At 35.1% G+C, this 27,986-nt stretch overlaps 1 protein-coding gene across 1 annotated transcript in view; it reads left to right on the top strand.

Annotated features, from left to right (window-relative positions):
* SPOCK3 (SPARC (osteonectin), cwcv and kazal like domains proteoglycan 3) overlaps positions 1–27,170 on the top strand; it is a 164,297-nt gene extending 137,127 nt beyond the window's left edge. Inside the window, exons 7-11 of the mRNA XM_064710703.1 lie at positions 6,693–6,812; positions 16,632–16,853; positions 23,105–23,167; positions 24,315–24,452; positions 25,459–27,170. Of these exons, the coding sequence (XP_064566773.1) occupies positions 6,693–6,812; positions 16,632–16,853; positions 23,105–23,167; positions 24,315–24,452; positions 25,459–25,628 (713 nt within the window). The 3' untranslated portion in view covers positions 25,629–27,170. The remainder of the gene's footprint in view (positions 1–6,692; positions 6,813–16,631; positions 16,854–23,104; positions 23,168–24,314; positions 24,453–25,458) is intronic.
* The last annotated feature ends 816 nt before the right edge of the window (positions 27,171–27,986 follow it).

Below are 27,986 nucleotides of genomic sequence, written 5' to 3' on the forward strand. Positions count from 1 at the left end.
GGTGCTGATTTGTGCCTTCTGTGAACAGCTCTTTCGGAAAACTTCTGTACTCGCGAAGTCAGCAGGCAGACAGCACTGTGTGCAGGTAGCCAGCAGAGAGACTGTGGCTGGGACAGAACTTTCTGCAATGATACCATGATACCAGGATTGATACCTCATGGTGTCTGGTTTGGGTCTGATATTGATTAATGTCACACTGTGTGTTAAAGGTTCTCTGTAACACATATGAGGATCACTGTTGGTAATGCAAGATTTTTGGATTTAAAATACATACAGGAATAACCACATTAGAAATTATCAAGGCTAAATAAATTCCTATCTGTATGAATATTCATATACAGCTCATAAAAATTCCCTGATCTACATCAGACATTCATGAACAATCCATTTAGTACTGAATGCATAGACTAGCAAAACATAATTGCACTTTGCTAACATATTTCATAAATGCATTTGTAAACATTGTGGGTATTTGTGCCCTAACCATGTTTTTTTAAACTCATTAGTTTCTGAATTTCTCCTTACACTTTTGATTAGTGAATTTGTGTGGAGACACAGCGGCAGATTACATTTACTTAACCAGCATTCTAATATCACTGGGGTGGTGGTAGTGTGGTGGAGTTTGCATCTCACTGGCTGGTAATTCTGGGCCAGGGGAATGCAGTCCTGCTGTTACATTACATCCATATAATGGATTAACTGTCACAGGTTTCTCTATAGTAGAGAAAAAGTTTTTCTCCCTCTCTTGGCCTTCCTTTAGGGAAGATACAAATAATTAACTAAATTGGAGTGATTCTTCCCTCTTGGTCCTCTCTGAAAAGTCTACAGGCAACTGTGCTCTTGTAATGAACAATTTTATGAGATTGACAGCAATGTTAGTGATTAAACATTCAAGAAAAACACACAAGCAAATGTTTAGAGTAAATACGACGTGATTTAAAGCATCAGATCACGATCTAAATATGAAAAAAGTAAATTGCTGCAATGCAGCCTCGGATCTGTTAGACTTCAGTGGGATCCAATATGATGTAAGATTCTTTTATGCCAAACACTTGCAGAGCAGATTGTAGTTAATTTCTGTTAAAGGGTGATTTTTCAGCCCACTGTTTAATTCTCCTGCCCTTCCATGGCAGAGAAAAGGTGCAAACCAGTAGATAGTCAGAGTGAGGAGCAATAATTGTCTATCACAACAGAAAGAAAGGTCCATCAGTCCCTTCTAGGTTCTGTGCATGGTTACCTGATGTACTACACTTTAAAAGTCTTTTGTCAGGACAGAATATTTATGATTTCAGAAAATACCTCATTTGAAATGGTAAAATAATATATACATATTTTAAAATTTTCTTTATAAAGAGCATTATTCAGTGATCTTTTTACTTTTTGTCTACTATGTTTCAAGGGACTGTGTGTCAGATTGCAAGAAGTCTTTGCAGGTCTCTGTCAGTCATGGTCTTGAAGGGAAGAAAATGTCCAGACTTTGTCCCAGAGCGGTGTAGTGCTTTCAGGAATCCTTAAAACTGAATTTTGAAAACTACCATACCTTTGGGTTATGGTTTCCTTAAAAGCTTTCACCACTAACACAATTTTTAGTCTGCCCCTACTTGATACTTCCCATATCTTTTATTACACAAAATACTGGATTCAATTGAATGTACAGAAATATTTGAAAATTATCTTGGAATATAGCATATTACAGTGGAACATCTCTTTGCTATCTTCTTTTGTTGTCTGTGTTCATAACTATGCAATTTACAGATTAATAATATAATTTTCACCCTCAGAAATTAATAGTTTGAGATAGCAGAGCACGATGAGAAATGATAGCCTACACTGAAGGTTAGCAGCAGTTAGTAAAGGAAGCCATATACATTGACTGTCCAAAAATAAATTAGCAAATTCCACAATAGGTCTGTGATACTACTGAGAGACTGAAGAATCAGTATTGTCTTACTTAATTGCAATGTCTTTGTAAGCCCACATATTTTAAGTTGAAGACAGTAACTTGGCACGTAAATTGTGTGTGTTGTGGTTACTAGTATTTTTCCTGCACTCAGAAATCATTATTATACCTAAATGTGAAGTCTTTAAAAACTGTGAGGACACGAAAAGATCAGACTTATTTTATGAAAATGTAATTTATTGAAATAATTTTGCATTTTATGAAGCATTAATCATGTGCAGAATGTCTGTATGGAACATTAATTTGGGACAGTAAGAATAAGCAGCTGCAGTTCCCTGATATGGTATCTGCAGAATTTGTATTAATTATCTCATAACATAGACTAACCAAAGTAGAAAATTCATTATATTTAGTTAAATATTAAGGAAATCAGAATGCTTTTATTTGTTTATTTCAAGGTATTATCTTCCTAAAATCATTGGCCCTAAAGATAACAGATGGCTGATAAATATCAGCTTATAGAAATACAAATATATGCATGAATTATTTCAGTTTAGAGCCTTTTTTAAAAAAAACCAAACCAGTTCTAACTGTACCTCCAGGATGGTAAAAAGATGACTGAAATGGCTGTCCCATTCTTTAGTTACAGGTTTGGAGGGATTTCTGTCCTTCTGCCAAATTTATTGGGTTTTGCTAGCACATTTCTTTTTGCCATATGTTACTCTTCCCATTTGTGACAGATGATGCAGACCTAGAAGTGCTGCTCTGTATTGCAGGAATTTTAAGTCACTTGCATACCATTCTTAGATATTTAGAGTTAGCTACAAGGGTACTAGCCCTTACTGAAAAGGTGGCATTTTCAGTCCAAGTAATCAGTTCCTCAGGGCTAAATTCCAAAAAAAACCTCTGCAGAATGACAAGGTACTTGTAGAGTACTGTCACTGAGTAGACACATGTCCTATAATGTTCCAGCTTACTATGGTAGGTAATGTCTTTAAAGCCATGTACATTCTGCACTGAGTTCTGATGGCAGTTTCATTTTCAGAAGAAGGTTTAAATGCCCGTGCTGGAACAGGTGCTCAGCATTTCCTGTGCAGCCATATGATAGTGTGTGACTGTAATGCTGTCAAAGGGCTTTGGGCTGCATGAGCATCAGCTGTGGACAGCTCCTCATAATCCTGCTCTCAGCTGATTCAGAATTGCTGCTCTAACCAGGTTTCTGGGTGTCTAGCAATCCTGGGCTGATGGCTGCAATCCTCAAGTTACAGCACAGGAAATACTCTTACACTTTTCAGGGAGAGCAGTGTGGAGTTACAGAACAGTTGATAGTAGTTCCTTTCAAAGAGGGATTGTCTCTCCAACACTGAGGAACCCTAGCATGAGTACTGCAATGGTCACAGGACACGAATGACTGGACAATGCTCTGAGCAGCTTGATGTGATTAGACCTACTTTTAGCAGAGAGTAAGAGTGAACTGCTTCTGGAGGTCCCTTTTAGCATATTTTCTTAACATATTTATTCTGTGAATCAAACAATATCATACTGGGGTTTTTTATTTCTATGCTTTTTGAAGTCATATGCAGTGATTCTAATATGTTGGAAAAGTTTGAGTAGCAAGAAGTCTTGCTTCAGCACACACTGACTGATCAGTTGCCCATCTCACGTAGAGTAATTACAAGGTGATTCTAAAACATGGTTGATGTGTACCGTGTTCTTCAAGTTTTCTAGATACTCTGTATTTACTTCCTGGTTATTTTATTGTATACATGAATTTGTGAGTATAGTTCTGCCTGATTGAATGAGATTGTATGTGCTGGATAAAATCATCTGCATAGTGTGCAGAGTATTTCTTGCTTCTTTTTTTTTTTTTCCTTAATAATTTTTTTGATCTTTCACTTAGTAAAAGCTGCTGTTTGATATAACAGTATTGCAGTGTGCTCATTATGTCCATGTTCATTCAATACTTACAAAGCTACAGGTAATTTTTTCTGTGTCTGTGTTTACATAAAAAAGGAAGCACTGTCAGGAAGCTAAGACTGGTTTAAATATGTTAGGGAATTCAGTACATTATGCTAGTGCTAAAACACCTCCTGCATGTCTTTACAGCTTTCAGTAGCACTATTTTTACTTCATTAATTAACTTGAGTTGAAAGGCACTTAAAGAACTCAGGCTGATACAGCATTTTCAAATATTTTACTTCCAATCTGTAAAGTATATTCAAATGCCAACATAAATCATAACATTTACTGTATGTGAAAACAGATTGAACGGTTGGTTCCACCTAACATTTAAATAATATTTATCATAACGTTATATTTGGATTAAGTACCTATAAATTTTCTGATACCTTCATTTTTTTGCATAGCCATAGCTGTTAATTTTAGAAGACAGCCTCATTGCTTGAAATGACAGCAGACTCCAGTAACCTTTGAGCTAGTGACTTGGTATTACCTTGTACTAATTCTCTTAATGGCTACTAAAATTGATTGTAATAGCAGGATTGCCTTGCATTGGCATTATACAAAAACAGAATTACTTCTTGGCAGGTTCCTGAGTAGATTCATGTGATTTAATATGCATTTTTTGATTACTCTCTAACCTTCTACAACCTTACTGTCTGTCTTTCACCATTAAAGATTCATCTCCCAGTCTATCAGGTTAAATAATAGTCTGAATAGATCTGAATTACCTCATCTTGACCTATTTTAAATCAGTACAGACAAATTTGCACAATAATTTCACTACTCTGTATCTTTACAAGCTCATCACTGGGATGAAAAGTTCCTAAACATTTTTTAGTATGTATCAACTAATTAATATAATTTTTCATCATACAGGATTACCTCGAGCAAGCATATTTCAATGGCAAGTAGCATTCTGGTGAATGGATTTTTAGGTTGATAATCTCTGTTACAGCAAAGGAAGTTGAACATGAATTTATCTCATTCCTGATTGGCTTGGCCCTGGCCAGCAGTGGCTCTGTCCTGAAGCCAGCTGGCATCAGTTCTGCTGGACATGGAGGAAGCTTCTGGCAGCTTCTCACAGAAGCCACCCCTGCAGCCTCCTGCTACCAAAACCTGCCCATACAAACCCAATATACAGCTGTAATGGAAGGAGAAATTAAAGAGGAGCAGAGTGTCCCAAGTTAACAGCTGATTCTTTGTGCTGACCTGTCCTCTGATTGCAAGAGTTGGTACAGGAAGGTGTCACCGTAGCGAACATAGAAATCCCATATGTTCGAATTACAATATGTAGTCTTGGATCAGAAAGCCATTTTCATCTGGTTGTTGTAATGCATTTTTTAGTACACATGCCTATTTATGATTATTTTTCCCCAGTTCCCTATAAATTATCAGAAAAGAAATAGTTCTGTTACACAATAGAGAAGCACAAATACAATATTTATAAAAAACATCAGTCCATAACATATGCAAATATATGGATGGATGAATTGTACTTTAGTCTTTCATTCTTTCATGGGTAGAATCAAAGTATCGAGAGGGACTTGAGTAAAGAATAAATAATCCCGTGCTTAGGTGCATGCAGGTGTACAGGCATTGATAGTTGTTGACAAAATTAGATGTTTCTATCTCATTCCAAAATACAAGTAGGTTTTTCATAGTGTTGTGCAATTTAATGAAGTGCTAAAAAAGCTAAGTCACTAAATATGTTGGATTGCTACACAATAAAAGAAAAGTAAGCAAACTGGAGATTTTTTATGAAGAGTGTCACTGTGCAGCTCAGACAACTTAGGTATGAGCTCTTCAGGTTATAGCTTATTTGGTTACTGGTAGACCTGGAAAGTGATCCCAATTTGGAAATGACAGCTATTGAGAATGGCAGTGGAATGTATTTTGTTACCTGAGCAGGGATACATTTTTTGTCTTTTCTGCTCTTGTCATCTTCCAGACACTGCTATTTCTTTTGTATTCCCAAACAAACGGGAAGATGGAGTTCTGGGAGGGATATCTACTTGCTTCAAGCATGCCCTTTCTTTGTCTTGTCAGTGAATAATCCTCTTGACTGCACATCTCTCTCTGATACCTGCTTCTGTTGGCCTCTGTACAAACTGCCAGTACTTTACAGCACTTCAGCCAGTCTGCTGCTAATCTGCTGCTCTTGGTGCTAGAGATGCTCTCTTTGGTCTGGTGTGCTTTTTCTGCCTTTGCTATTTCTGGTCAAAGAATCCATCCTTTCCATCACCAAGTGGCCGTAGAGTTGCCTGTTTGTGCTCACAGGTTTGGCTTGTGAAACTCCATTCCAAGTATATACTTCCAGCACATTGTTGAAACACTTTTGCTCCCAATCCTATTTCCTCTTCTTGTGCCTCAGCATAGGAAAGCAGGCTGAGTGTTTGTGATTATCTGCCTAAATTACTCCTCTGACCTCTTCTGGTAGGGCTTGGATTAGTATTGCCTTAATGATCATGGAAATGAGAAGACTAAAGACTGTCATGGGTCTCAGCCTCATCTGCAGTAAGGTGTGAAAAGATCTGTGCTACAACTGGTTATAGTAGTTTGCAAAGGAAGTTTTCTATTCCTTGGCATCTGTAATTTTATAATTCCTTTATACAGGTATTTATTTCTCGGGACCTTCAATGGGTTCTGAAGGCATACCTAAGCAATGCAGCTGAATTAAATAAATTTTTAAAGCTGTGGAACATATATGATTGTATTATTATGTGGGGTTGGAGTTTTGTGGAGCTAGGGGATTTCTTTTCAGCATAATTTGAAAAGTTCGATTTACCACCCTGGAGAAAAACCTTAAACAACTCTGCATTTTGTTTTTCAGTGTGCAGTGACTTGGAATTCAGGGAAGTTGCAAACAGATTGAGAGACTGGTTTAAGGCACTTCATGAAAGTGGAATTCAGAATAAGAAGACTAGGATTGTTCAGAGGCCTGAAAGAAGCAGTAAGTGATTTCTGCTTGTCTTATTTGATGTTTTCTTTGATCCTTTTTGGTTCTTTTGTTTTTCCATTGCTAAGACCTGCCTTATTCTCGTGTGCTTTAGATAGACATGTAAAAAACTAACTTTGGGCTTTTCTGGAGCTGGTTGGCTATTTATGGCTTAGTACAAGAATGTTCACTTCAGACTTTCAATATCATTTGGCAGGACAGCTATCATTCACAATGCTTTCATTTGTGAATGCCATCAAATTAAAAGAAATAAAATAAAGGAGCTTAAATTGTGTGTGACCCGTCTTTGCTAGTGGATGTCAGTGTATGTACTGGTACTGAAAAACAGATGGAAATGAAGTTTGTAGGTAAAAAGGAATCTTTAAGGTTATACTTGAAATTGGAAAAGACTCAGGAGTACTAATGACATGGAAACAGTAGGGGCATAATATGTTTTTAACCCCCTCAAATATTTAAATGTAAGTTTTTGTTGTTGAAAGTAATTACAATTTAAAATATAATCATCAAAGGCTTATTTAGAAGAGCAGTTGAAGTGTGCATTAATAGTGCTAAAAGTAAAGTCCTACTGGGAGGGGAGGGAAATGCAATTTCATAAGCCAGAAAGCTCTAGCTTTTGTTAGCAAGAAGGGCAAGTTATGAATTCTTCCAGAGTATATTTCACAGAACTTGGCCACCACTGGCTTCTTACCTTACTTATTTTATGTTTAGCTTTTTAAATATTTGAGGGGTTGTTTTAGCTTTTGTTTATTTCAATTTGTAGCATTACCTTTTTTTTTTTCAAGAAATCCATTAATTTCACTTTATTGGCAATGTCATTTCACTGTGTGATTTTTTTCATGTCAAGAAAATGTGAATAATTCTGTAAAACAGAACGAATTAAAGATGATTCTGTCTTATCTAAGAATACTTTTCTTAACATTGAGAAAAATTGTTTCTGAGGTACAGTGGTAATACAGTAGTGCTACTTTTTATTGGTATAGAAAAAAATGGCATTTAAACCTATATATTTCCAATTTACATTCTGACTGGTGCCCATAACTGGCATGTGATCTGCTTCTCATGCAGTAGTGAAAACAATAGAAATACAAATTTTGCAGCCCTTAAGTAAGAATTTGCTTTTTTTTTAGCTATACAGTATCTAATCATGTCAGCTAGTGCATTGCTCTGTTGAAGGTAAACTACTGAATTATCATGTAGTGGCCTGATTCTTGTTGAATGCTACTTTGAAATTTGGGCAATGATAAAGTAGCAATTGTAGAGCTGTTAAATATTATGTCCTGCATGAATAACAAGTCAGTGTTTCAAGAAATTTGATTTAATATAATGCAAGAAAGTCAAGTTCATAATTAATGCTTTGAATACAGTGAGATGTAGTGCAAACACAAAATTCCTCAAAGAGTGAGATTTTTCCTTTAGCTTTTTTCCCTTAAGCACACAGGTAGTTTTGATAAGACCTGCAATCTCTTCTTGAAACAGGCATTTGTACCATGATGTATATGTGGATATAATACAGTCATATTTGTTGTCACCAGTTTGTTTGCAAATTTTTACTTTATAATAGCAAGCAAAGACTATATTTAGACTTAAGATACAAGGTTTTAATATATGAGGCTAAAAATGCAAGGATCTTATGGATTTTTGGACACTCAATTTTGGAGGCCTTCAAAGTCATAAAATTCTCTCTTTTAGCATTGTACAGAATCTGCACATATTGTAGGAGGCACGTGAAATTTAGGGCACAATTCAGATTCCATGCTATTCTACCATTGTTTAGAGAGATAGCATCAAGAGTTTATTTGGATGGCTAAGAATAGTTTTTGCAAGACTTTTTTTCATCAACAGGTGAAGGATTACAATCTCTGTGGAAAATTCTGTTTCCTGTATATACTGACTTTAGGATATGTGTCAGCATCATTCTGTCATAAATGTTTGACTTAGGTTTTTATCACAGTACCAGAATTTGGAATGTTGTACTAAGTATTAATTTATTACTGGTTCTAAATGGGATCAAAGTTTGAGGATAGGCTTTGGGATGTTTATTTTAGGCTTTGGGATGTTTATTTTCTTTTTCCTAAAATAAAACAAATCAAGTTTTGCAAAATGTGAGGCATTCAGTGTGTCCTATATTTTCTTCTTTTTCTTTTCAAAAAAGAGATATTCTACAAATACCTACATTGTTTTGCATTTGAACAGTAACTGTTCAGTGGGTGGTGTTTCAGTACTGTGGTCAGTTACTCAAACTGGATGTAGCTAATTGTGAAAAAATACTGGGTTTAGATATTAAACATCTATTTGTGCAGTACGGACTCAATTTTATAAATAGCCAATATTTAAATGCAATAATTTATAGTAATTTGACAGGTTACTGTAGGAAGGCAGTCCATCTTAGACAGGAAGCAATTGAATGAGTGTATATTCAGTAGTAGGATTTTTTTCATTTGTAGATTTGGGAATGTATGAATTTATTTAAAACTGGTTTCACTAGTGCTGTATGTTTTTCCTGTTGTGTAAATTTCTGTACTTCAAAATTTCTCATTTAAGACATCAAAATACATACTGCATTTTATGAGAAATGAACACGTCTGTTGTTTAGAAGAAAATACTGTGTCACTATATCCCTGTAAACACATAAAAAAACGTGAAATATGGCAGCCATTTAACATGGTAATGTCCTTTCTAGTACCATTTTAAAATTCTTAAAACTGTTCTTGCAGAGCAAATTTCTCAAATTTCTCAAGTAACGTCCCTCAAAGTCTGTTGCCAAAGTCATAGGAGGTCCAAGACATCAGGCCTGTTGGTATCTAAGTGTATCAGGGCATCCAGCCATATTGATATCCTCGTGTGCCAGGGCTGTCCCGTCCCTGTTTTGGAGATGCCTGAAAGCTGCAGCTACAATGAAACTTGCAAAGAACTTCTTATCATGTATAATGGCTTTACACTTAGCACCTGAGATTTGGTGGTCTGTGCAGAATGCAGCTGCAACAGAAAGTTACCTGCATGCCTTTCAGAGTCCCATCTAACAGATCCCTGGAGTTGTTCATGATCCTTTGGGAGTTAAAAATCTGTTTTGTGACCCTTCTCCCCTCGGCTTTCCTGTATTTTAATAATGAAGTTCCTTCCTCACTGAAAAACCATTTTGCATTCAAAGAAGCAGTTTGTGGCATCCTCTCTGGTTGTCTCTTTGTACTTAGGGTTTTTCATATCCCAATCACTCTGGTGGCATTTAGTATGGGATATATTAAAAGACTTGAGCACAATCCTTCTGACCAAGGCAAATGTGGTGAAAGTTTGGAGTTGCTCTAGTTATTAAATTATCCACTTTTGTTCCCTAAAATCATTAATAAACTCATTAATATACCTAAACAAACTAAATGATTATAAAATCATTAATATACCTAAACAAACCAAACAGTGGTGTTCTGCTAGAGCCATCAATATGCTGCTAAAAGGTTAAAAATGTCAGGTGCCTACATTGCTGTGTTTTTAGAAGAGTAAGATAATTCTGTCTTACTGACACTTTTTTCCAAAGCAGAATGTAATTGAGAGTAGAATGTTTCAAAAAATAATAGGGTATTATTTCCAAAATCTCTTTCGGGTTCAGATGTGGTCAAATTTAATATATCTGAAATTAGCGTTGATATAGATGCTACATATATACTTAAATCTTTTCCTCAGGCCACTTATGGTCTAAATAGATGACACAAAGGGGAAAAGCATATTTGACCCCCATACTACTATAATACTCTCATTATTTTTCACTTCTGGGTCAGAATATGCAGAGTTAAAAAATCAAGTGACATTTTATATAATTGTTTAAAGTCTATTGGAATATTCATTCTATTTCTATATTAATTTTGTATGATAAAACACAAAATTAGTGCATTATATGCAGAGCACCAACAATACCATAGTCCCACAGATATTTCTGCTAACAGGCAGTCTATTTCTGAAGAATACTTGTGTACCTTCTTGTGTTAGAATATGAAAAAGCCGAGGCCAAAAGTAATAAATAGAGACTTTTCTTATGGTTTGGAAATAATATCATGATTTGAAGTCTAATACATTAATAATTTTGAAAATAACCTAAAAAATTGAGAATTCTGAAAGAATAAGTGGATTTTCTGGAACTGCTATAGGAAGATATTATTACACTAAAACTATCAAATCTCTATACAAAATTTTGGGAGGAGAAGGCTAGTTGTGTAAAGAAAAGTAAGTAAAATAAGCAACTTCCAATTTTTGCTTGAAGATTTTCATTTCGTTCCAACTATCGTAGATACCTTACTTATGAAGAGACAAACTGATAATGTGGAGTGATAAATTATATTTCCCTGATCTTCACTACCAAGGCATATTTGAAAACCATGAGGTGCAGATAGGACTCATAAGAACAATAGGGTTTTCCGTACTCCTAGAATAAGGAAAGAATTCCTAGAATTGTGGTTTTAAACAGTATTTTGGTGTCTTCAAAACACTGATGGCCTGAGAATTTGTCTAATGCCTGAGATTATTTCAGGAAATGTTCCATAAAGCTGAACTCCAAAGTTGAACAGGCTGCCAACCTGAACCATAGTTCTAGCTTGCTAGAAAGGAAAAGTTCTTCCAGTGAATTTCTGCATATGTCAGGTTACCTCATGCAAAGGCATCCTCAATGCAAGAGTCTGGGAGAAGAAATCCAGCCTAGAATTAATTCTGATCAGGAGTTTTAAAGAATCCATCTCTACTTAATTTTAAGTCTCTAAATGAACCACACAGTGTTGATAACTGAAGTTGGTTTTGACTCAATCTTTTGTACATAATTATCCTTATACACAGTGAAATGTGGGTCTTTATTACTTTATTTTGTTTTCAGTTATCTGCTTTCCTCTAACAGTCACTCCTGTTAATAAAATGGTAAGTGTGGTGTCCCAAGTAACAAATTTCATCGGATCCATCAATCTATTAGGAAACTTATAGCTTATAGGAATAGGATTCATGTTGCTTGCCCCCCATCCCCACCTCCCCCTCCACGACTTCCATATAAAAGTCTTTAAAACACTTACTGGAAGAGACTTCAGAATGCAAAATTTCACGAGGGCACTGCAGTTGTACTTTATTTTTTTCTCTTGTACCTTTTGTTGTGACATGAGAGTCAGTGTTTCTAGGTTTATCAAAATATCTTTGGTACCTTCCCCAGGCTCCCCAGGGCCGGGAGTTCGTCCTTGGTGATTCTTATGGGTCCCTTCCAACTCAGGATATTCTGGGATTCTGTGTCCTGCCCTAACCTGGGCTCTGCTCGTGTCTGTGTAACCACAGTCAGCAGGAATGTTTTACAGCCTGGGACAGGGGGCACAATTGTGCCTGATTCTGTCTCCTGGCTCCTGTGGAGCCTGATGAGGCTCACCAAGATCACCGCTTTTGTGATCAAGTACAAAAGCATTCACCGCTGCTTTGTCCTCTTTATTTTAGTCTTTCCTGCTCTGGTCTGTCCTGATTGCATTAGGAAGGGAAGCCTTTTCCCAGCTTGTGCACAGTAGGTCTCAGCTGTGAGATGCTGTTCACTGAAGGTTTTCTACTAACCACAATATTACAAAAATCCATTACAAAAGAAAACCTTCTTGCTATGCAGCTTGCAGACTGAACAGGTAAAATGGATGGTCTAGATGTCAGCCAGGAGTCTGGCAAAGAGTGCATGTGTGTTTATTCACATGTGATTTGCCAGAGACTTTTATTGCTTCAGACAGCTCACTGGTATTGGGAAAAAAAAATGTGCATTTCTTGGCATGTTAGATAAACAATTTGTATATAATGCAGTATATGAGCCCTGTGAGTGTATGCTGTTCTGATTTCCACATGGTTTCAGAAGCCGTCTTCCTCAATGTACGCATTGCTTACATGCTTAATAAGCAGGCAAACAACAGTTTTGTCTTGGAAAGCTGATAAGAGTTGAAATTCTCCCCAGAGAAATAACCAGAAAGAGGAGCATTTCTGTTAGTTCCTTTTGAGCATATGTTTTGAATGCCCAGTATGTAAGCCATGGAGGATGGTAATATTTCGTAATAATTTTTTCCCTTGGAATTGTTTTTACCAGGAAAAGAGCATGAGCCGGTACTTCATATTTTTTAGATAGTGTTCAGAAATAGCTGCATAAAAGTTGACTTCATTATGGTATATGGAAATAGATTTTGAGTAACTGGTTAAAATGAAAGAGAAAAACATCTTTCATAATTGAGTCATCTGAGCAGCAGTTTTTACACTCCTCGGCATAATGTCCTGCTACTTAATCATCAAGAATAAATTACTATCATTCAATTATAGTAATTATTCCTTAGTTTCTGCTTATTGCTTTGTGTTACAACTGTGAAAAATATGTAAAACCAGAATTCTGGTTGGTGTTCCAAGTGATAATATACTCAGTATGTGATTTGGGCAATGATTTCCTAGGTCTAAGTCACTGGGTGATTTTTTGATTCTTAGTTCTCTATCAGCTGATGCCTTCACATGTCAAACCATGTTAGCAGATATTAAACTCTAGATATGAACTTCAAGGCTTTTCTGACTCTTTTCCCCAAGTATATCATCTTCAAGATGTATTATTTTATCAATATTCTAATAGAGGAAGCAAGTCATTGTTGAGAGAAAGTACTTCTGATAATTTTAAGTTTGGACAGTTCAGTAAAACCTCTTTTAAAATGAGCCAAGAATTTTACCACAATAATCTCTAAAAGAGTTGGTAATGTGTATATAGAACTGAAGTGATGATCTTTTTGTAGTGTAGTAGCTCTGGCAGAGGAGTGCTCCATTTTATATAAAACAAAGCTGCTTCTATCTCTATCAACACCTGACTGGTTCACCTCTGAAATACTTGAGCCATTTTTATTTGTTTGAGCAAAACTAATATTCTACCTAGATTTGAGACATTTCTCTATTGCAGTGACTGATGGTTGTGATAGACTTTGGCTTGATGAAACAAGACCGATGAAAACTAAGAAGAAATGTGATTTTTCTCTATTTACAACACTAAAATTGTATATACTAGACCAGAGGAAGAACAAAAAACTAGAAATAACAACAAATATGCCTGGACTGTAAATGAGAATACAAACTATTTCAGAGTGGAACTCTAACAAAAGAAACATAAATAACTTTCAAGATAAAACATAATCAGTTTTAGAAATTATTAAATCATACAGTTATTTAGTAGAAAGTTAGACACTGTGATCCACAGTACTTTTTTCCTCCTCTATCTGATGCTATTTAGCAGATAGGTTATGAGAGTTTTAATAAATGTAAGCTTTTCTTACATAAAATGTTATTGTTTGAAGTAGGTTTATTAGTTCTGGTGTACCAAAATAATATATTCCTATCTTCTAGGAAGAGCATGTCATGAATATCAGACTTCATACTCTATATTTAAATAATCAGCTGTGGTCATGTTGAACTTTGACAGGATTTATTGAAAATATTAGAACATAATAACACTTTTCTGGTGCTATGCTGTTGGTATCAGTGATCTGTAATAAAATTATCTGCATTTTAATTATATTGCTGACTCCAATGCAAATTTTTTAATTTCAAGCTTTGTCCTTAATTATGAAACATATAATAGAGAAGATGCTGGTGGGACATCACTTTTTAAAAAATCTAAAAGCTATATAGAAAGAAGTGAGAAAAAAATTGAGGAATGGAAGCAGAGGATGAGCTCTAGTCACAGGCTAATGATAGTTAAGGAAGTCAAGAAAAAGAGAAAAAAATCTTATGCAGTTGTACAATATTGTTCCAACCTTAATCTAGTGGTGTGTACACCTTTGACATGTTTGATTCTCTTTCACTGTTCTTCAGATAAATTTATTTCTTCTTAGAGAAGAATTTGAAACTGACTGAAGAGCTGGACTCAGTGATCCTTGTGTGTCCCTTCCAACTCAGCTTATTCTATAAAATAAGCAGATGTTTGGAAGGTGTCTGCTTTTTCTTAGTATAGTTTATTAAAAACATAAAACTGTCTTCTAGTATCCTAAAATACAAATAGTAACACTGTGAGCTTTGCTAGCATGAACCACAAATGCTAATTTAAAAATACTTTGTCCCAAGCTGGAAAGTGATACCTCTTTCAATAAACTGAAATTTCCACATGCAGAGAAATTATCTTGAATTGCTATGGCCCACAAAGTCTGTCCTTAAATGCACCTTTAAAGTGGCTTTTATCCTAAATTTCCTTCTAGTTGGCATCTTACTAATTAAAATCATAGTTGCTCTATTTGTTATTGGGTATGTTTTTAAATTTTGTTAAATACATGAAAACTTCATAAATAGCAAATGGCTTGCTTAGGTTTTTTTGCTTTTTTTGGTCTTCTTTCTATCGAACAAAAATCGTAATTAATGCAACAGATAATCAGGGAACTAGAAAAAGTGAGATCACCCTAATGAAAAATCATAGTTAATTTAGAATTTCTAGGGAAGGGATTTTTTGTGTTTGTCTGACTTGCACAGGGAGTTTTGATGCTATCAACTTTCTTTTCCTTTCTGAAATGGTCATTCTACCACAGAATAGACATTTCTACATATAGATATATATCTAAAAGGACATCTAATGACTTCTAAATGCAATTACTGGATTAAACCTGTTAAGCAGTATAGAAGCACTTTTCTGATTTCTTTTCTGTTGTCGGAAAAAAAAGGCAGGCAGGATTGATTTTCAACAGCAGCAGAAATTGGGAATTCCCGTGGGCTCTCATGTCAACTTTTCTATATCTAAATCTATCAATCGAATTTTTTAGTGCTCAGTTTTGACTTAAAAGTTTTGAGAAGAATGATGTTAAGTAGCACTAAATCTTACTCTGTATTAGGGTGTGTAGTCACCTGCCTGGCCACATCGTGCTGTGGCATGACCCGCAGCACATGAAGCAGAAAAAGAGTGTGTTTGTATCATCTGCAGCTCACAGCTTCGACACAGGCAAGAGGCCTGCTGGTTTCTGCATTTCCCTTTCATGTCCATAGACAAGTCTGCATGTACTTTAAAGTTTATGCAGAAAACATAAATGGGAGCTGTGAGGCTACAGGAATAATTAACTCACCCTGTTCCATTTGGCCATTTTTTCAAGCAGTGTTTTAGGAAGGTGCAAGCTGTGTAGGTAAGTATGATACTAGCAGCTGGCTGCTGTTAGCAGTCATCTTTTGCATGGCCTCCTCCTAAACAGAAAGTATACCATGTAAAGATAAAATACAATTTTCAAAATGCAATTGCTGAGACTATCATGTTCCTATTTCATGGTTTTAAATGTATGTTATCAGGTAAAAAAAAAACCAAAAAAACCAAGCAGGGACTCCAACAAGTTACCTGGAATTTATTCTCTTCTTAGTTCTGTAAACTTTGCAAACCACTTAATTTTCATTCTCCTGATTTGTAGTATCACTTAAATTCCTGATCAGTATTTTTTTCCAGGAAATCATTATCTGTCATTTATTACTGTACATAATGTGTGTGCTAGATATATAACATTTGACATGAAAACTCATATTTCTAAATATTTTGAGTCTGACTGTAGCAGATTTGACTCTTTTTAGCAGATTAATTTACTGACTTTAAAAGTGAATCTGACATATAATTTCTATGTGCATTTCAATAGCATATACTGTTTGTGACATCTATGTACCACCAGAGCTATTTCTATGATGCAGCGTTCTTTTGTGGTGGCTGCAGCAGCTTTCCTCCTATATAATTTAAAATTTTTTCCTTCTATATAATTAATTATTTCCTCCTATATAATATAAAATAAGCAGCTGCTCCAGCTTCCGTCCTACGTAATTTTTGATTATTTTTGTTTTGTCTCTTAGGATTTGATACCAGCATTTTGCCAATTTGCAAAGACTCCCTAGGCTGGATGTTTAATAGGCTTGATACGAACTATGACCTGTTGTTGGACCAGTCAGAACTTGGAAGCATTTACCTTGACAAGAATGAGCCGTGCACCAGGGCATTCTTCAATTCTTGTGACACATACAAAGACAGTTTGATATCTAACAATGAGTGGTGCTACTGCTTCCAAAGACAGCAAGGTAAGAGATGAGATCAACCTGCATATGTGTATGTCTGACCTTTTTGTTGGGCTTTATCTTTTTTTTAACATACTAAGAAGATTACAGTGAGCTCCAAGCTCTTGAATGCTGTGCAATGAATTTGTGTTAAGGTTTGTGACATATGGTGATTACCTAAAATGAAATAAAAATGCCCCAAACAAAGTAGCCAAATGACTCAAGCTAAATAGAAAGGCTTGCTGGAAATTCAAGGATTCTAAATAAAGTGTAACACTGCCACCAATGCTTTTACAGCTATATTGTTCCTCGTGCCAAAATTTAGTATGTATATGAAGGGAAAGAAGTGAAAATAAAGAACAGTTTACTGAAATTATTTCTTTCCCAGTCTACTTTGCCTACATTATAAAATAAACTTTTTTATTACTAATGTAGGGTATCTTAATGTTTGGTGAGCCTAATAAAATAGCTGAATGAACATTATGGATAAAGTTATTTCCAGTCATTTAGACCTAAAACCAGTTAGTTTTTATTGCCTAATTGAATCTCTTGTTAATGTCCTGATGTGATTTTGGTTAGACAAATAAACACAACCTATAGGCATTATTTTCCTGAGGAATATATAACAATTTTAGATATAGATATATAGTCAAGCTAGTCGTAATGTCTCAAGGAATTCACTCATTGAATATTGTCTGCACTGGGTAAGAATAATTTTCCTTACTAACATGAGGGAGTTTTTTAAAAGGATAAGCAGCTACTAAGCTTCAAATTACTACTGCTGATAGAGGAGATAAAACTGATTTGGTGGAAAGTTTGCTAAGCTAATTCAGCCTTTTTGAAAGTTTTGGTATCAATTTTTAATTCTCACTTGTACCCTTAAAACTCTCATGATAAATTCACATTAGCATTCAACATTTATGATTTTCTTCTGATTTCTGTGGAAATAAAGGTTTTTATCATGCTACATCTGCCCGTTGTAAATCTAAGTAAAAATAAAGCTGTACTTCTGTAGATAAGCGCTAAATAGCAGATATCTTTTCTTTGGTAACTTTCTTATTAAATGGTTAACATTTAAACTTTCGAACAAGGTCTTTCAAAACACCTTATTGTTTTATAATAACTTTTGTGTGATTTTTTTAAAAGCATGTTTGTACTTGCTGCCAACACTAGCAAATTAACAATAACCCATCCCAGAAGTAATGTAGCTCCTAAAGAGCCTAACATTTTGTTCATTTGTCTATAAAATAAAAATAAAAAATAAAAAAACCCACCACAATAATTTGCTCAGTGTACTGTTAGAACCTGAGGATGGTATTGTAAAGACTGATCTAAACACTAAGGAATTTTATTAATGGTACCCCAACAGATCCATCTTTCAGTGACACTGATTCTTCATATTGCAGAACCCAACATTATCAAGCTTTTCCTTCCTCTTTTTACCAATTTCCCCACTGTCTTGATAATGTGTTGAGATAAGGTGCTGATTTCAAACAGATTAGATAGTGTTAGATACCACAGTATGTTTGAGTATATGGTAAAAAACACATCTCCTAAAAATTGTATATGAAGTGAAATCTGAGTTTCAGCAACCCTTGCACATTAAACATGCACTTCATCCGTCAAAATTAACAGTCATCAAAATCTGTATTCTCCATTTTTTGATATAAGGAGAAAAAAAATCTTCTAGTTTTTTTTGCCATGTCTTATTTTGTCATGTCTTATAGCTGTTGCACAGCTGTCTCAGTCCTGCTTCCCATATGTATTAGTGATCCATTGAATTCTCTAATTGGCATTGTTATGCTGAACTGTGGAATAGGTTCATGTCTGGTTATGTTTTACTTGATGGAATGATCTAAATAAGGCCTTTAACTAAGCCTTTGCTATTAATAGCAAGGAGATGGAAAAGCTGAGAAATTCAGCAGCTTCTTTCTGATGTTTATTAAAATAAACTGATATTAACAGAATGCTTCAAGCCATGCAGAGCAGTTCTCTGTATTCATTGAGCTTAGTGCTTTCTGGGCAGATCAGTGGTTTTACTGTACTCTTCTTGATTAATGTTGTTCTAAAGAGAATACAAAATTTAGTCAACCATATGTATCATACTGGGGTAGCAATTTCACTGTGCTTTTTAAAAGTACATAGTGTTAGCTTGAGTCATTACCTGAGAAGCCCTGTGATCTTTGATCTTAGTTTTACCATGCAAGACTGTCAGCATTAGACAAATCCTTGAAACTCTTCATTCTTTCTGTCTGCTTGATTACGCTACACTCGAACTATTACTGAACATTGCTAACAACTCCTAGTCATTATAGGCAACTTTTTAATGAATCTTGAAGTCAGATCTTTCTTGTGGAGAAGATGATCTTCCTGTAGTAGTTGTCTCACTTTGACTAATGGTTAAACACTTAGGTATAGTCCAGTGATGCTTATTGAATTTTTTCTTGCCCTTACTCTGCCTTAAATGTAGTTTAGTATTTCTGAGATATATCCAAGGCATTAAAGTGCATTTCTGCAATACATCAAAATCTGCACTGTGGCAGTGTTCTTTTTAAGTCTTTTTGTATGCTTTGATCACTGTGACCCTCTATTTTCAACAATCCATGCAAGTGTTTCAGCACCCATCTTCAGAACTTACTTCCTTAGTTGTTCAATGCTAATGTGACACTTCAGTGCTTACTTAAATGCTGAAATGCTTGCAATGATGGCCTTTTTATGGGCTGAATTTTTTTCTGCCAATAATTGACTGAACTACTGCAGCCTTGTTTTGTGGCATCACTGATTCAGAGTAGGCAAGTAGCCAATTTTGCTGAGAGTTTTAATGCTTAGCAGCAAAGTATTTGTTTATTATAGGCCGTTGCATGGATCTATTAGTCCAGCACTTCTCTAGGTGTGTTTTCTTAGAGGCCCTTGTGTCTGCCATACCTGGAAGACATCTTCGTCACTTCAAAAACAGCCCCTCCTATAGAAGACTGATAATTATCATGATTTGTATTTGCCAGTCTTAAGATTGCAAAGACTTCAAATATATTTATAGATAGTTACAAATGAAGATGTAACATGCTTTTATCAAGATAAATGATGATCATAAATGAGATCCCCTGGCAGACTTCTTGAACTGTAGTATTGATGTTTCAGTCCCTGAAGTACGAACCTCAGATGTCCAACAATTATAATGCTTGATGCCAAGTACAGGCAAGATGTCACTGCACCCTTTTCTGCAGTAGACCATAATCCAGAATTTAGGGGCTCTGCCAAATATTATCTACTTGATTGGTGAAAAATCACTGTTTTGTTATTGAGTAAGGAGCAGAATATCTGAAAGTTGGAGGGTCATTATGTGAGTAATAGCTCCTTGAGACCTATCTGTTAAAAATAATGGTCAAATCTACCGGTTTGACTTCAGCTGATCTGTTAGTGTGCTGTTTTGGTAAATCAAAGCTTAGTTGTGCTAGCCTTGAAGGACTTGTTGATATGACTGGCTATTGGTGTCTGATGGGCCAGCGTTAGTAGTGTTGGATACTCTGGTGTGCAGCAGTGCTCTGAGCACTGACAGTCTGTGAATGGCTGGTGCTGTGTGGGTCATGATTCACTCCTATTATCAGAAGGACAATTCCTGCCACATCTGTCAAAGTAGAATAAGGATCAAGATGATTAGATTATTTGTATTCAGATTTTCAGGCAGACTAATGTCAGGTTCATTGCTATTTCAAGAGAAACTACAACCCTGATTTTTGTAAAGGATTTTTTTCCTCCCTGAAAATAACTGTTTGGCTCAAGGAGTTGTCCAGTGATTGCTTTTTTATAAAAATAATTTCAGAAATCTTAAAAAAAAACTTTACAAACTTAGGAGCTAAACTGCAAATAAAGAGGGAGGCATTATGATTTGGGAAGATAGGAAAAAGAATGTGCTGTAAGCCAAAAGGGATTGGTTGAAATTCTAGCCTGCCATTCTCTTTGACAGTTTTAAGCACCAGAGTGGTTTTAGTATTGTTAAGAGTTTTTGCTGCTTTTGCCCTAAGAAGCAAAGCTTAAGTTTGAATGTTGAAGACTTCTGCGAAGAGTGTTTTGGGTAAGTAACTCCCTCATGTTGCCTTGTTACCTCTTGGTTAATGGTATTCCTTTTTGTAATTGTGCCACCAAAGATTTATAGCTATAAAAGAAGATTTTTTTTCTTTAGGCATCATCCATAATTTTTACATTTCCACATGTTAGTGCTCAAATATGCATATGTATGTTTCTAATTTAGGATTATTTTTCATGGATAAAAATGTATGTATTCTTCCTATTTGACTAGTTCTTCTTCGTCAGCATATTTCCCATCTCTTTTGTAGGAAAGGAGAGAATAGAATAGAATAGTTCTGTGACATTACCCAACCATTAACCTCACCCTGCCAAATCCACCCCGTTCCTAGGTGCTTATAACCTGTAATATTTGTATAATAAATTACTGTAATTTATTTGATTAATGGTAGTAGAAAATACCTTTAGTTTAAGAGATAATCAGTCCTCAGAATGTTATAGCATTAAGACTTTAAATCATCAAATACTGGGAAAGACAGAAACTTTAGTTTTGAAAGGTAAGGAAACTGCGAGCATGATCATCCTCAAAGTATTTCCTACAATGCAAAAATAAAATGTCATGTAGCCTCATAAAGTAATCAGAGACCTAATTATTAAAATGCAATGCCCACCCAGAGATGTCAAATCTCAGTGATTTTTCAAGAGCACACAGAGAAATTGGTTCATTGTCTGGAAAGACAACTCCTAAAATTTCTTCTGGCATTAAGACTTCTGTTGACAGTGTTCTGAAAGTGGAGACTACCTTAAGGCCTTCACTCTAAAAAGAATCATTACAGATTTAGTGTGAAAAGCCAGGCCCACCAGAGTTGAGGCCACTGGAGACATTTATGAGCTTCTTTAAATGTATTGCATATATAAATGTTATTTAAAATGTAAAAACAAGAGAAATTAACATCCTGCTGCCAGTAAGGGACTATTATTGTATACTAGTTTTTATTTACACTGTTAGATAATAGCAAAGGTATGTTGGAATAACTTGGTTGTGCCAGCCAAGAGGCTCTGTGTTCATCAGAACTGTATTCTTGATCTCCACTTCATCTGGGCCTTTGTCAGCAGGGTGCCCTACAGAGTGACTGAGTTCTGGTCTTACCTGTGCTCTGCATCAATGGGCTGGGCCAGTCTTACTCATTTTCAGCCGGCTCAGAACACTTTTTTCTATTTACATGGAGAAAAAGGGATCCTTGAGTTAAGCACATGGCAAAGATGTATTATAAATGATCAGAGTCTGCTAAAATGGAAAATGCATTTAATATTCATGCAATGTAAGATTTTGTCTGGGAATGGTGCAGGCTAAAGACACCTGTGAGTAAACTCAGTAATTTTATTGCTGGTTCAGAATGAGAAATGCCTGGTGCTAATAATGGTCTAATGTGGTATGCAATGCCAGTGTTCAGAGATTAATTAGTGCTTTGCTGTCTTTGATTCTTTCACTTACTGAGCAGTGATGTAAACACATTCACATCTTATTTTCTTCCCATTCATGGCGCATAATGCGACTTTCTTTTATGGACAGTAAAAAATCAAATTATTCAGAAGTAGAATTCAGTATTTCCAATATTCAGCTGTAGCTGAATAATGAAAAACTGAATTTTAATACATATTCTGTTTCTCAGAGCCATCTAAAGTTTGGCCTCCATTTTTAAGTTAGTTTGCTGCACATGGGGCTTTGTACCTATGGGATCCAGTCTTACATTGTTGCCAGAGAATCATTGAATCTTGCAGACTTCAGTGAAGAAAAAGATTTTATTTTCTTAGTGTAGTATATGGAATACAAAATTGGAACATGAATTCTAAAAAGGACAAAAGGGAGGAAATTAAAAGAGCTGTTCTGTGTTTAGCTTAATACATGAGGCAAGCTTCACAGTTGCAGAGATTTTTATAGAGCAGTAAAGTAGGGTGTGATAGAGTTACTATTTTGGTCTAGCATTCCTCAATCCTCCAGACTAGTGACTAGATGCTCACTTGGAGATGAGTTAACTATGAATGGTGTTCTGCACATATCCATGGTGGTGCACAGATTCATAATTCTGAAACTGTAGCAAGCTGTGGTAATTATTTTCTTTCAGATGTGTGTGTTTCATAAGATCAGTAGTCAGAGTGACCTTACAACATAGCAAACTGTGAAAACGTAGTCATGCGCTTTCTGTCCTCGATACTGTGTAACCTGTTTAACCTTTTTTATGTCCTTTCAGATCCACCTTGCCAGACAGAACTCAGTAACATTCAGAAGCAGCAAGGAGGAAAGAAGCTCCTAGGTGAGCCATAGATCATTCTTTTGAAGGTTTTATTACTTACATAAATAACCCTAGTTAAACAGCAACACAAAATCAATATTAATCCAATGAAGATAGACCACAGTAAATCTCAGCAGCAAAATTTATGAAATTTTTGGAAGCTATTAAACTTGGTTTTATTACGTTACCTAGCAAAAGCTCTTACTTCTGTTTTATTACCCTGATAGAAGGTACATTTTTACAGTACAGAGGGGACAACACAAGGTACTCCTAAAGTAGTATTTCTGCTGAACCTTTAACTGTAATAGTCTGTAAGTAATTGAAATCTTTGTTGTGAATCAGTTTATACTGCATCAATATTTCTGAAGTGTAAAGTCTTCATTTACCACTAGCCACTGTGTGAAAGCTCTGTAAAACAAAAGGCTTGGCCTGAAGCAGCCAAAACTGTATTTCTCATAAGGATGGTTTCTAACAAGAACTATACACTTCAAATGCTTCCATATGAATATTTTGTTGATTGTGGTCTCCACTTAGTCCAAGTGATAAATAGTGGATTATTCAGCTGTAGGCAAGTCATTGCCTCACAAAATAAGCCCCTCTTGTACATATAAATGCAAATTTAATATTAATTTTACAGGGTTTTTTTGTGTTGTGTTCTGCTGCATTTGTCTTCTGTGGTGGAATAATTAAATATTAGTGTGTGGTGGTTTGTAAAATACATATTAAACACAAAAACTCCTTGTAGTAGATAGTTTGTTAGTCACAAAGTCTGGCCCTTACTATCCAGACTTGCTTGTACTCCACATCTATAGAAAATCCCAGTCAGGAACAGGTCCTACATTTGAGCCTTTTCACCAGTGAAAATATGGACTGAGATATGCAGGGAGTAAGAAATACGTATTACAGGATCAACAAGAAAATTAAAGGAGTATTGCTCACTTTATGTTGTGAAATCAGTCCAAGATTGATACATGATATTTACCCTCCCACATTTGATCCATTCAGACACTTTGAGTCAGCTGAATTTAGTACTAAAGCAGTCACTGCAGAGTCTGAAATGGTGAAACAGGAAAAGCCAGTTGCTTTCTGCTATAATTGTGACATTGGCCAAGACATGGACTTTAATGTACTTATTCAACATATATATCTATATCTATCTGTCTTTCAGGGCAGTACATCCCCTTCTGTGATGAGGATGGGTACTACAAGCCAAGTCAGTGCCATGGGAGCCTAGGGCAGTGCTGGTGTGTGGACAGATACGGCAATGAGGTGTCAGGATCCAGAACAAACGGCGCAGCGGAATGTGGTAAGTCAGGAACCACATGTGGTGTTTAGTTTAGACGTGTTAGTCCCTTTGATTGTCAGCCAGGTTAAATTTCTTCAGTGAGAAGTGTGGGACCCAACTACAAGGAATTTGATACAAAACCCAAAAAATTATAATTTGCTACTGTTATTGCATTATTTTTTGGAACTCCTGTCACTGTGTCAGCTATTAATAGACCCCTTACACGTGCTTGGCATAGTGTGTATAAACCCAGGACAAATTAATTTTCTAGAGCAGCATTAGATAAGTCCCATAATGTTTCATTGAATTCCTTTGGGTAATCAGCATGCAAGTGAATTCGATTTGATATATTTTTCAGTTTATATTTGAGGGAATTGCCAAACGTTTTTAGCACTCTAAATCTTCCCTTATTTTTCCCTTCCCTACAGCATTGTGCAGCTTCTTCCAAGAATTCCCATGTCACCTTTATTTGATGTCCCAGATATAAAAGATGAAAAAAAAGTGCTTTTCCTTTTTATTTAAAAAACGTCATTTATGACTCCTTTTCACTTTTTCTCCAACAAAAGCACATAGCCTGAAGCAGAGAGTAAACTGTACACAGTATTTGAGGTACAAGCTCAGGCCTATTGTCCATCTTATCCAGGATCATTTATAGACAAATGGACAGCTTGATATAATTCAAGATGATATGTAAGAAGTGAGAAATAGTCAGGTTATATTATCAGTGGTCCTTATTGCCATCTGTAAGTTGGACTTAAATTTTTTAAATTGTTCCTAGCACTCATTACAGTTCTACAAATCTATAACATTTGTCTCCTTTTGTTAACACTGAGAAATTAATTCAGTATTGAGGTAGATTTTTATGACAAAAGAATCTTCATATTATTTATATTTTATTTTTATGTAGCACTCTGTAGTTGTCCTGAAAGTTAATATTCTGATGTGCCTTTTGTATGGTTATGTAAAATATACTATAAATATGTAGGGTATCTTGTGAGTCTTTTCTATAACTATCATACCTTTTTAGCTATTGATTTAGAGACTTCAGGGGATTTTGCCTCTGGTGATTTCCATGAATGGACAGACGATGAAGATGATGAAGATGAAATAATGAATGATGAAGATGAAATTGAAGATGATGATGAAGATGAAGGAGATGATGATGATGATGACGATGATCATGATGGATATATTTGATAATATTAGGAGGTCCCTATGTTGTACCTTTCTAAATTTCACAAGATGATATTTCATAAAATCCCTTTGCTCTCCAAGATCAAAAGGGTTCTAACAAATATGTATATTTTGTATGATTATTTCAAACATTGCAGCTGGAGTCATAGACTTTTTTTGTTTAAATAAGAATAATTATATCATGTGCTTTTGAGTTTTTAAATTCTGTTGCGCTGAAGAAAACACATTGGAATTGTAGCCTGAAGAAAAAAAATGTTATGTGCTACTGAAAATATATATATGTGCAAAACACACTAAAAAGCCAACCAGTCTCTTCAAAATTCTGCTGAGAAAATATTTGCCCTTATTTGGAACTGTGCATGTCCTCCTCAGAATGTATACTGTGACTTATCTTCAGTTCTGTCAGTGTTTTAGGCCCTGCAAATGTCCATTTAATGAATCAGAAATGTATTGCAGTAGGAAAACATTGGTGCACAAGTAGCATCTCAACCAGCCTTTAATTAACCAAAGGTATGGAGAAAAATCAGAAGGAAAAACTGTAGCAAAGTCCTACTTTGCATTTGTAGTTATGTTTTTTATTAGGAAATGACTATATTTTGAAAGGAATTTTCAAAAGCAGTAGCATGGACAAGCACCAGTTCTGTAATTCTAAAATTTTCTTGTCTTTCCTTTTTTTGGTTTCATGTCAAGGTCATGTAAGCTTTATCATTATTTACTTAATCATTGCTTCACCCTTTGTGGTTTCTCTGTATTTCTCTCTAATCAGACTAGAGTAAAATATTTACATTGGGAAAAAAAGATTTGCTTAAAGTTTATTACCTTTATACATTACTGTATTTCAGAGTATTGTCACTTGCCCCAAGGTAGTTTTTAATAAATGTATAATGATGCTTTTTATTTTCTTATTTTGGGAAATAGTTTTGCTCTTTTTCTTGATTCATGTTGTTTTCTGTTACTAGTGCAGAAACTTATAGAACGTATTGTAAAGGTGCCTTGCAAAATAGAACTAGAGAGGTTTTAGCATGCATACCAGTATAGGATGTTAGGCAATAGCTAAGCACACCCAATTACCAAATTAATACCAGTATAGGTACTGCTGCTGGAATGAAGAAAATGGATTATTTTAATTTTTTTTCCTATTATTATGTAATTGCCATGTGGTCTAGATTATACTTATTGTGTAGAGTAGCACTCAAGATTTGACTGTAGAGAAAATTACTTTAATCACTGTATTTATGTTAGCATGTTAATTAATTGTGTAGACATTTTGGGACTCCACCATCTTCATTCATATCCTATCTTTTTCCTTCTGCCCACAATAAAATTGACATGACCTGTCTAATGTATTACTGCAGGTTGTATAATTTAAAAATAAGTCACTGATTTCCCATCATTAATAAAAGGAAAATCAGATTCTTATTTGAATTAATTTCTACACGGTAAATACTAAATCTAATGTTTATCTTATGTAATATTAAAAAGTATAATGCATTTTCTTTTTTACTGTTTCTGTATAGTTTGCAAAATAAAAACTCTTGTAACCAACCTTTGGCCAGCATAGCCCATCATTTTGACTTTTTACATAGTCTGAAATGTAGAATTTCATGTTTCAGAAGAAAGAATTCATGTTTCAGAAGAAAGAATTCATGTTTCAGATACATTTTACCTATTAAAATATGTATTTATTTGAATTAAGCCATTAATGTTTTATTTTCATTTAAAATATTTGAATAGGGCAAAACACATAGGGAGCTTCTGATTTTCTGTAATTTCCCTGATTTTTCTATAGCTTTGTTATGTACTTTTATGACATTGTCTTCGTTTCGTAGTAAAGAAAGAGAGACTTCTTCTCAAGCTTGGTCATAATTTGTGAGGCATAGTTGTATTATTTTCTTAAATAAAGACAGTTAAGAGTTTACCATTATGATAGTGGGATTTTTTCAGAGAACGGTTTCTTATGACTGAAATTCACTGATATATAAACTGATTTTAAATAAAGAAGCTAAAGAAAAAGTGTTGTCATTATTGGCTGATGCAGTAAGTACTGTTGTGGGGAATTGTTTTGCATGTGACAAGTGGTTATTAGATGACAAACTGAAAATGAATTTCATTAAAACTTGTGATACTAGAATTAAAGAGAATTCATAATGTGTTTTGTCTAAAGGGATTACAGTATGAAGACCTTTCTGAAAACAACTGTCATGCAGAAGAGTCTGAAAGAAGTTTATATTCTTTCTTCCCTGAAAATTCCCCACTGAATTGAAAGAGGAGTATACATGCATTTTAGTCCCTGAGTATTAAAGCTACTTAGCATAAATTCAGAAGTAAGTCAAGTTAGTTAAATTCACTAAAGAACGGTGA

The sequence above is a fragment of the Zonotrichia leucophrys genome, chromosome 4 (genome assembly GCF_028769735.1).
Source record: "Zonotrichia leucophrys gambelii isolate GWCS_2022_RI chromosome 4, RI_Zleu_2.0, whole genome shotgun sequence".
NCBI classification, from domain to species: domain Eukaryota; kingdom Metazoa; phylum Chordata; class Aves; order Passeriformes; family Passerellidae; genus Zonotrichia; species Zonotrichia leucophrys.